The sequence below is a fragment of the Micromys minutus genome, assembly GCF_963924665.1.
Source record: "Micromys minutus genome assembly, chromosome: 23".
NCBI lineage: Eukaryota > Metazoa > Chordata > Mammalia > Rodentia > Muridae > Micromys > Micromys minutus.
In genome coordinates, this window is record NC_137958.1 from 50,442,550 (window position 1) to 50,453,555 (window position 11,006).

Sequence of the window (11,006 nt, forward strand, 5' to 3'; positions counted from 1 at the left end):
CCTGGAGCTTCGGTGTCTGCAGGCAAGGAGCACTCTGGAGAAGCCCAGAGGGGCCTCACCACTCAGTTGAATGAATGCCAGGACTGTGGGTGCACAGCAGCCCAGGAAGACAACATGTGTTGCATATGCAGAGATTATTTCAGGATGGTTGAATTATTAAGCACCCTGCATGCACTGGGGATCCTACCAGGACTGTGCAAGTAAACAATCAAGTGAGCTATGGTCTGTGCCCTGAAGGAGCTCACGGTGTAATGGTGGAAACATAAACACAGATAAGGAACTTATACAGTGGATGGTGGCAGGCTTAACTACAATAAACATGTATTCTGTACCTGTTACACTGTGGCCTCAGCCCTAAAGGGAAAGAGGAATGCCACACTTAGACTACCTATCACCAGCCCTGTCCTCACCTATGAGGCAAAAGAGACAAAGAGGCTGTATGACTAAACTAGCATCTGGACCAGAGGGGCCACAAAAGGACAGGCCACAGGGAGCTGATGCCCAGCAAAGGGGCTAGGGAAGGCACTGCAGGAAGGAGCAGAGAAGGAAAAATGATACCTCAGGTACTGCCAAAGCTGGTCATGTAGCTATAGGTAAGCAAAAAAGGGCTGCGACCCTCAACCGGGGAGATTAGGCAAGAAAGTGGGCACTGACTGTCCCCTGCTTAGAAGATGTAGAGAGGAACCCAGCCTGGAAGCATTGAAAGTGCTGTTTCATATGAATTTCACAGGGTGACGGGTCAGAGTGCCTGTAAGTAGATGGAGCCTCTGGGCCCCACTCAGAGAATTACCATCTTTCAAGGCTCTGGTCTTTTCCTGTCTGGTTATAAGTGATCCAGCCTATTGCCCCCAAGAGTCATTGGGCAGAGTGGCTCATGTTAATCATGGGGTCCGTAGTCCCTGCCCTTGTTCTAGAAGCTCTTCTGCCTTGCTCAGTGTCTATTTTCCTTCCTATCTCCTCAGTCGAAACCTAGCCACAAGAAAGGTAGCTCAGTAGTAGGATAGTTCCCCAGCATGCGTGGACACTGTGTTCCATCCCCAGTACTTGAAAAAGAATTTAGAAGGCCCAGGCAGTTCCCCAGGGCTCCTTTAGCCATGGCCAGTACATTAGAATATGGCTAGTACAGTGCATGCAAGACGCCTGGTATTAGCAAGTCACCAAGTTTGCTTTTGAATATGGCTGTCATAAAGCCTCTTGAGTGGGAGCCACAAAGGACTCCGTTGCATGGGCTAAGGTAGCCAGTGCTCAGTGCCCCCTGGAACTTTACACCATGCTTAGTCCCCAGGTTCACCAGGAGTGAAACTCCCAAGTCTCATTGCCCTCTTTTTTTTCCTGCAGGCACCCAGCTGGAAAAGCTAATGGAGAACATGCGCAATGACATCTCCAGCCACCCTCCTGTTGAGGGTTCCTACGCCCCCCGCCGTGGAGAGTTCTGCATTGCCAAATTTGTAGATGGAGAATGGTGAGCCACTTGGACCAGCAGGGCATTGGGGCTTGCGTGGGATGGAGAAATATCCTGGAGCACAGGCCTGTAAAGCTGCTGTTAAATGGCAGGCATTCATACAAGCATCTACTTTCTGTGAGGTTGTTAGAAACAGCCTCTACCAGGTCTTCAAGATATCCCTCCTCAGTTAGGGGTCTGAGGACTGTCATCTAACCAGCCTCCAGAGGTGGCAGGATAAAATGGTGTCACTCCTCTCCCCTGAGGACACCAGGATAGTAGTGCTGGCAGCTGATTCTTCCAACCCAGCCCTTCCTTGCCCTCACAGGAAGAATGATGTCAGGAGTCAGTTGGAGGTATGTTCACAGTGAGCACAGACCAGCCAGCCCGCCAACACTCCACCTCTGCTGTCTGGGATAAAAGCAGTTGTACTTCTAGACTGAAAGGTCACTTGTGTATGATCTACCCAGGGTAGAGCCCATGGCCTTCCCAGGGTGACAAAGTGACTTGGATGTGTTCCCTGCTGAGGCCTCCCAGACAGATCTGCCGGCTAATTACAACTGCTGTTTAGTGTGCTGGGTTTAAACTGCAGACATCAATCTAGTCATTACTCTTGTTGCTTTATGCCCCAAGGACATATTAATCTGCTCCGCATGCTTCCCTTCTTCTTCCTGTGCTCCCAGCTCCTCTCCATCTCCTAGAGATGCTGTCCACAGCTCCCTGAGGTTAGGCTTCCCTGGGCAGGAAATGCTGGATCCCCAGGGAGATCAACTTCTAAGCGTTATATTATGAGCTCTGACCTTCATGCCATTGCAGGTACCGTGCCCGAGTAGAAAAAGTGGAGTCCCCTGCCAAAGTGCATGTCTTCTACATTGACTACGGCAATGTGAGTGCTGGGGACCAGGGTAAAAAGCAGGCAAGGCAGGGACCATCAGGCACTGTAGCTCTCTTGGTCAAGTCCATCTCTCAAAAGTCCTGCTAAGCTTACTTTTGAGACATATCCATTGGTCACCTCTACTCTTTGTAAAAAAGCCAGTGCGCCCCCCCCCCCGCAACAACTAGAAAGTACAGGTAAATGTGGCCAGAGGCCTGCAAACACGGATAGGGACTTGATGCTCTGAGATGTGGCAGTGGCTGTCTACTGTCCTTTCGTTGCTCAGGAATAAGGCATGAGGATCTGCTAGCAGGAAGTCCAGAATTAGGATCTTGTTACTTGGGAGCATACAGTAAAGAGGTATGCTGGCTGCAGTGACTCACCCTGCCCTATGGAGTACTAGAAGAGAGTCTATGTGGCAGAGAGAAAGGCACTAGAGGGAAGGAGGAATGATGAGGCAAGCTCCGGTATCTGCATGACTATCTTAATCAATGGGAGCCTCTGAGTATGCCAATATAGGGCCCACAATTAGTTGGTTTTACCAACTAGAGAAGCCTATGAGACTAGCAAAATGGAACTGAGCCAAGAAGCAAGTTAGAGAGGCCTAAAGTAGAAGTGTCCAGCAGCCTGGTACAGAGGGTTATGCTTAAAGCAAGGGAGCATCGTTTTATGTGTGATGTCCTGGTGCTTCCTCTATAGAGAGAGATTCTGCCATCCACCCGCCTGGGTGCCCTACCACCTGCCTTCAGCACTCGAGTATTGCCAGCTCAAGCCACAGAGTATGCCTTCGCCTTCATCCAGGTGCCCCAAGATGTGAGTACAGACACCGTCCTCTTCAGAGGGGACTATTGACATAGCCATTGCTGCGTTCCTCACTGCCTGGCAGGAGAAGATGGAAATGTGTTGAATAGTCTGTTGTTATTGATAGGATCAGGAGCTGTGAGTGGTTAGCTTTGACTCTGGAAATTGAAGGAAGATACCACAGACAAGATAGCATGATAGCAGTTTAGTTAATTCTTGAGCAGTAGGTAGGCCTAAGGAGTTAGGTGCACTGAAATAGACACCATTCCCACAGTTGGATCCTAGCACTTAGCAAACAGTGGCAAGTGAGAAGAGAAAGGTAATTTAGGGCCTGGACATTGTGGTCTTGTCTGTTCTGACAAGAGTTTATTCTTCATACCTTAGTCAGGGAGGGAAGTGTGGCATGGTCAGATCTGTTTCTGATGTAAGTAGGAGGAATGGTTGGAGATGGCCATATCAGGAGAGGCTAGAGATTAGGGGAGCCAATCCAAGCACATTTGGAGGGTTAGGAGAGGAGAGGAGAAGGGAGGGGGAGAGGAGAGGGAAGGACCAGTCTCAGACACTGAATTCCTGACACATGGATATGTTGCTCTTGGCCGAGGGAAAGGAGGAACACTTTGGGCTTAGAGGATCTCCACATGTACACAGGGTCCAGTATAGAAGAGAAAGAAGACCTAGAGCTCTAGCAAGGAGGCTGAGGCTTTAGCTTCAAGGAGGCACCTGGTGCTCAGAGCAGAGGTGTGTGAGCAGCATGTATAGAGCTGCCTCCAGCAGCAGGATGCTAGATGCATGTGGAAAAGTAGGAGTCAGCACTCTTAACTTCCTACCTGCTCACAAAACCTATGTGCTCAAGGGAAAACAGAACACAAAAGGCATGGTGAGCTGGGGGAGTCTGTGAAGTTGGGGAGCCACGTGATAACAATCCAGGATGTCAGTATGGTAAAGACAACAGATCTAATAGATCAGTGTACTGGAGCCTGACTGTGGAGGCTTAAGGGGGGCAGGCCAACAGCTATAGGGTAAGTTCAGGGCAGAGAAAAAGCCACTTTTCCCAAGAAACAAGCCAGGTGAGTGGGTGCTCAAAAGTTCTGTGCAATTGGTTTGGGTAGAGGGCTTCTTCATGTCCAGGACCTGTCTGTCACTCACTGAAACCCAGGTAGCTGTTGTTTGACCTACACACATCCCCATCATTAACATGGCTACATCCCTGTCCAGGAGGACGCTCGCACAGATGCTGTGGACAGCGTGGTGCGGGACATCCAGAATACTCAGTGCCTGCTCAACGTGGAGCACCTGAGTGCCAGTTGCCCCCACGTTACTCTGCAGTTTGCAGATTCCAAAGGCGACGTGGGGCTGGGCCTGGTGAAGGAAGGACTGGTCATGGTGGAGGTGCGCAAGGAGAAGCAGTTCCAGAAAGTGGTATGTGATTTGAAGAGGGGCTCCATCCTGGAAGCAGGCCCTTAGCACATACCCTGAACCATCAGCAGTATCACAGATGAGGGACTGGGGACTACACCCAGAGCCAGTGAGGAAGCAGAGAATCCACCAGCCTCCTGGTCCTGCTGGGGAAAGATAATGGATTTGGGTTTGTTGGGTTTTTAAAAAAAATCTAATTAAAGCACAAATTAATTGGCTGCGGGTTTGGCTGAGAATGCAGCTGCAAACTAGAGCAGAAAGTTTCCCTCTGTTTGTGCCCCAGTCGACAGGCTAGAGAGCTTTGCCAGGGGTGATGCAGAGGGTCAAAGCCTGCCTCTCCCCCATTCCTTTTTGCCAAGATACAGTCTCTAACTCTTATTACCCAGGACCACCCATAGCCATGTGGTAGCTATAAATGTTCTAAAAGACTATCACAAGGTTCCTCTAGCCAACTTGGAAAGCTCCAGGACCCAGGTTACTGTGAACCCCCATTGATGAGATGAGGTTTCATCCCTGAGAAGCTGGGCTTCAGGCTCATGAGATGAAGAGACTTATTAGCTACCCTCTGGAGTTGATCACAGTCAGTTCTTCTTGCTCTTTATTTGTTGCCTGCTGCATATGGATTCTGAATCATCTGCAATGCCTCCATTTGGCACCATGAATGTCTACTAGCCTCCTAAAAGCATTAGCCATGGCTTCATTGTAGGCCAGCCTACCTCCCAACTGAGGCAGATCTATGCATGTTCTAGAGAGACAGACTGAGGATGCTCAGCTCCATAGCTCTCAGGCTGGAACTAACTAGGCAACAAGCAGGCAGCCCCCACTTCTTCCCCCTTTGAGAAACCCAGTGTGTGAGTACCAGCTTCTCTATTTTACATCTCTTTACTCAGCTCATTACTCCCCTTTCCAGGCCCTTCTTTTGCCTGGCCTCTGTTTCCCACCCCATAGGTCCACGTGGTGTTTTGTTGGTGAGTGGGTCAGAAGCATTGGCTTTCTTAATGTCCTCACATGAATCTGTTTATAATGTCTCTGACACCTAGAATTTCTTTGCCCACTATCTATAATGAAAATAAACAAACGCAATCCTGACCTTGTAGAAATTATAGTCCAGCATTAGACAGTGAACATAGGTTAAATAAAATGTCACATGATGTTAACTGTGGTTGAAAGGAGGAAACAGAAGTCTAATCCAGAGGATTAGGAACAGAATGCATGTTTTTAAATGGGGGGTCATTATACTTGGCATGAAGAAGGTAGTGTTTTATCAGAGAGTTTAGGGGTGGGACATGACGGGAAGAGACCTATGAGCACATGCATTAGCCAGTTCAAAGTTGAGCAGTCCCAGAGAGCAATGTACACCCTGTAGTTTGCTCTAAGTACTAGGCTCCTCTGGGGGCCTCTGACCTATAGCAGCATTATTTGGTTGCTCATTCAAGAACACCTCCATCTTGACCACTTCCCATCTTCTTATGTCCCTCAGATCACAGAATACCTGAATGCCCAGGAATCAGCCAAGAGTGCCAGGGTGAGTTCTTGCCTGGGGGTCTTGGAGGCATTGAATTTGAGGGGCATGGCCTCCTGTCTTCCATTGGGTCACACATCTCTGAAAAGCCATGTTCTGTCTCCCTCTCTCACAGCTGAACCTGTGGCGCTATGGAGACTTTCGAGCTGATGATGCTGATGAGTTTGGCTACAGTCGCTAAGGAGAACTTGCCTAGCCCCCAGCACTGCTGATGCCAGACCTTCTTCCTCTGCCAGGAAGCTGTTTTCAATTCCAGACCTGGTCGGGGGAGTAGAGATTGGGTCCAGCTTGCTTCAGTGTACAGAAACCTCCTTTGTCTTGGGTAGCATTGGAGCTGGGGTAGAGAGCCCTAAGCTTGCTGGGGGCAGACCCTCACAGTGGTACTGCCGTCTAGTCTCTCCCAGATGATCTATTTTTATTTGGGGGGGGGCAGTTGTTTTTAAATTGTCTTCAAATCAGGAAAGAACCATGAAAGACTTTGTCTTGGTGAAGGTATAATCGTGACACAGAGGCAGCTGGCAGCTGGCACCCACCTCTCCCCCAGACTACCCTTCTTCCCAAGCTCTGTCCAAGTGTTGATTATGTGACTTCTGATATATCATCCGTTCTCAAATTCCAGTGTGTCCACATCTGCCCCCTCACCAGCCTGTTCTGTATTTAAAGCTTTTGAGATCCAATAAAATAGTACCTGCTGTCTGCATCCCTTACTGTCATGGTAGAGCTAGAACACTGGGTCCTTGGCCCCAGCCAAAGTGAATCCTGACGACAGTACCTGAAAGCAAGGCTGCTCATAGTTCTAGGACCACTGGGTCCTGGTAAGTACCACCATAGCCATCCTGTAGTAGAACAGACATCTCCTTCGACTCGCTGCATCTGACTGTGCTCCAAGACCTCTGCTTCAGAGTTAGCGTGGCCTTCAGTGCTCACCCTCAGGCTCATCCACAGCAGGATCCCAGCTGGGCTCACATTGGATTACCAATAAGCTGATCCTGGTAGTTCAGGATATGCCCTAATTTTAGGAGACTAAGGCAGGAAAATTATTAATTTAAAGCCAGCCTGGACTGTGTTAGGTTAAAGGTCAGCCTGAACAATTTAAACCTGTCCTGTCTCAAAAAGACAAAAAAAAGTTTAGAAATGTCTGGACTTAGACCTTAATGATACTGTTCCTTGCCTCGCATGCATGAAGCCCTAGGTTCGGTCTCCAACACCATGATAGATGATAGATAGATAGATAGATAGATAGATAGATAGATAGATAGATAGATAGATAGATGATAGCTGGACCTGTTGCTGTATTCTAATAGCTCTTATTCTAATAAGTGTCCTCAGAATCTTTAAGGTTGAGCCATGTAGAACCATTTGTAGTCCATTTGTGAGCTGGGGAAGGCCTGGAGCAGCCATGCAGTGGCAGTGAAAAGCATATCACTTGCAGGTAATTCTGAGAGGTGGACTAAGAAAGAGCCCGGACACAAGATACCTGTCTCAGGCATGTGGCCCTGCCCTTCCCACGCACATACTTTGAGAAAATCTGATGGCTTGTCCTTCTGCCTTTCTGACCCATGATGATATTCCAAAGCTGCCTTGGCCTTAGTGTGAGGCACCAGTGAAGGTAGACTGGCTTTTCCTCATATGCCAGAAATCCCACCCACACACTGGACAGCCTTCAAGTGAGCTTCTGCTCAGCACACATCCTTAGGCAGAGGGATATTCCTCTTGGTCTCAAGTGCTTATGTAGGATGAGAGGGAAAACCGGTAAGAACCAAAAAAGGAAGGGCTGGAGAGGTGTCTCCGCATGTACTGCTCTGGCAGAGGATCTGAGTTCAGTTCCCAGCACTCAGGTGAAACAGTTCACAGGCATCTGAAAACTCCAGCTTTAGGAGGTTCTGGCACTTCTAGCTTCCAAGGGTCACCCACACTGTCATGACACATAACACATTGTACCCACACACAGACACATAACACATAATTTTTAAAACTAATAGATCCATCTTTGATCTTGGTGGTTGTGATACAAGCCTTTGAGTCCCAGCACGCTGGAGGCAGGGGCAGGCAAATCTCTTGAGTTAGGCCAGCCTGGTCTTCTCAAAGTGCCAGGACAGCCAGGGCTACACAGAGAAACCCTGTCTCAGACAAACAGTCGCAGCACATCTGAGAATGAGAAGCAAGAAGAATGGTTGTAGAGAAACATGGAGTCAGTCAGGAACCCTGTGCATGGTTTTCTCTCTTGAGCTCCTCAGGGCTGCTCAGAACAACCTGTACTCCTTGTCTCAGACCCTCTACAGTCAAGGAAATTGCATCCCCAGGACTCTGCACAGCCCTTTGGGTCATCTGCCAAATCCTCAGAATGATGGTGAGCTAGGTGACCCAGTAGGCAGTTGTGCTTTTACCGTGGCTTTGGCCCATAGAGAAGAGAATTTCCAGCTTATTTCTTTCCCCTCCATGGTGCTCCCAGTAAGGCCTCAGGGCAGGGTACTGTGCACTCACAATGAGCACAATCAGCAGAGGGGCAAGATGCCAACCCACTCTTTGCAAAAGGGTCTGAAATCATCTCCCTGTTGGAACAGTTGCCTTGGTTACATCTGCACCCAAGGATAAGCCTTCCATAGTTTTCTAGATGAAATTATGCCTGAGCCTTCCCACTTCTTATTCCCTTTCTCTTCCAAGGCTAGTTTAGACAAAGGTCAGGGCAGTCACCAGGTAGGCAGCCTCTGCTGTAGGCGCCAGCCTGCTTAGTCTCTCTCTGCCACATCTGTTGAGCTGCTGAGGAGTCCCCAAGTTAAGGATACAAAATTGAAGGAGACACAGAGACACTCAGGTCCAAATGCACTAGTATGTTCTGTCTCAGTCCATGATGGTCCTGCATCAGAACTTGCTGGCAACCCTTGTAGGCAAGCCCTACAATGCCCAAACATTTAGACTTGTTCCTTAGGTTTGGAACCATGGATTATATCCCTTCCCTGTGCTTTTCCAGTTTTGTTCCCAATTGTTCTCTGCTAGACAGATTAATACCCAGAAAGCACTTAGCATGGCATTGGGTCCAGCAAAGTGTCAGGGCTATTTCGAGGTCCTCCAGAGCCTGTAGGCTAGGCAAGGAGGCAGCCAGTGCTATACAAGAAGAACCCCCCCCCCAGTAATGTCCTAGAGTTTCAAGCCCTTGGCTCAAGTGGCTAGAGAAACTTCCCAGGGGGAGAAGAGAAAGTTGGTCTGACAGATAAGGAATGGTTTGCTCATTTCTGACTTTGTACTGGGAATTCCTAGAACTCTGGGGTTTAATGACAGGGAGATCCTGGTGCTTTTGAAGCCCCCTTCTTAGTGACATCATCTCCTCTCTGCTACACGCAGGGGCAGCAGAGAAGGCAGGCAGTGGAGGAGAGGCCTCACCAGCTGCCTCCCTTTATTTATTGGCTTGATTATTTCTACATCCTGTGGAGAGTTAGTCAAATGGACCCCTTTTCTTGCATTAGCCCATGTTGGGAAGCATTAGGGAGGGGCTAGAGGGTTGGAGCCTCAAGAGTGGTTATTGATGTCCTAATTACAAGAGGATGCTAATTTAATTTGAACCTAATTACAGTGCACTACCCTGGGTGGCATGTGTTTTAATAATTAACGTCCTTCAGATGCGTGGGAGTGTAATAATATTTACACTAGGTTGGCCAGCAGCCTGGGGAGGCGGGCTGGGGGCCCATACACCACCCTCTATCCAGCAGCTTGGCTGCTGGCAGGTGGGGAAGATGACATAGTAGTCTTCGTCCCCTAGTGTCTTGTCATCCTTCCCAGGGAATATGCTTGGGTCTCATTTCCAGCCACTTCCTTAACCCAGCAGGCTGCTTCACTCTGCAGGGTGCCACACTAGACTTCTGAAATCCATCAGGCTTCAGCCCCAGTCTCCCTTACCCCCGAAACCACACCAACAAGGGTCCTGTTTCTTCCTTCCCTGCCTACCTGAGCAGCCCCAGGAAAGGGCTTGTGTAAACAGATGCATTAGGAGGATGGAAGGAGAGCTATCTGGTATTGCTCCTTCCCAGGCTTGCAGGTATATAAGAAACACATTCAGAAAGGTTCACCAGGGCATAGCTCAACACATGAACAAAACTACACAAACTGCACCATTCAGCCAGCTCCTTCCTAGTCAGCCACAGGTGACCCCTCTCTGACCTCTGTCCAGACAAATCACTTGGTCTGTTTTGTACTTTCTTCGCCTTTCAGCTTCACCTGGCTGTGTTGTTTTATTTTGAGGACTCCCACTGTTCAGATTCCTGGGTGCTCACTTCTTCAACTTGGTATGTCTTAGACCCACAAGGTGATATAGGCACCACTGCTTACAGTCATTGAGTTCTCTGAATACACCACTGCAAATGATTGTTACAAAGAAGGCAGAACTTAGCAGTCTGCTGGAGCCATAGCCACACCAGTCCCTAAAGGAGATATCTCAACATTAGCACCTAAAGGACTGGTGACACTTCATAAAAACAGAGAGCCCAAATGAGCAGAACAGTTCCAACAGCCCGCCCAACCCCAGAGCAATGTGCTTACCAGCCTGATTCCCACAACCAGCCTTCTAGAACATGCAGGGGTGGGAAAAGGACCTAGAAGCCAAGCAGAGTCCAGGGTCAGAACTGGATGCAGAGCTCAGTTGTACAATGCTCAGCTAGCATGAAGAGAGGTCTGACTCAAACCCCACCACTGCCGGGGGGAAGGGGGGAGGGATATTGGAAGAAGCCTGCAGTTAAGATGCATGAGAGAACATGGCTGTCTACTGGAAAATCTGTGGCAGTTTCTCTCAAAGCATGGCTGGCAGACCCACCCTATCAAAATCACTTGGGGGTGCTCATTATATACAGCTGCCAAAAGTGTCAGAACTATATTGGGAATGGGGTGGCATAAGGGAGCTAAGTCCTCATCTATCAGAGCAGGAAGACAATGGGCAGTGTTTGAAGTCAATGAAACAAGAG

The 11,006-nt window shown here is 48.9% G+C and overlaps 1 protein-coding gene across 1 annotated transcript in view; it reads left to right on the forward strand.

The window, feature by feature from the left end:
• Positions 1-6,754, forward strand: part of SND1 (staphylococcal nuclease and tudor domain containing 1) — a 385,665-nt gene extending 378,911 nt beyond the window's left edge. Inside the window, exons 19-24 of the mRNA XM_080936109.1 lie at positions 1,339-1,462; positions 2,258-2,327; positions 3,015-3,128; positions 4,332-4,535; positions 6,013-6,057; positions 6,170-6,754. Of these exons, the coding sequence (XP_080792235.1) occupies positions 1,339-1,462; positions 2,258-2,327; positions 3,015-3,128; positions 4,332-4,535; positions 6,013-6,057; positions 6,170-6,235 (623 nt within the window). The 3' untranslated portion in view covers positions 6,236-6,754. The remainder of the gene's footprint in view (positions 1-1,338; positions 1,463-2,257; positions 2,328-3,014; positions 3,129-4,331; positions 4,536-6,012; positions 6,058-6,169) is intronic.
• Positions 6,755-11,006: the final 4,252 nt, after the last annotated feature.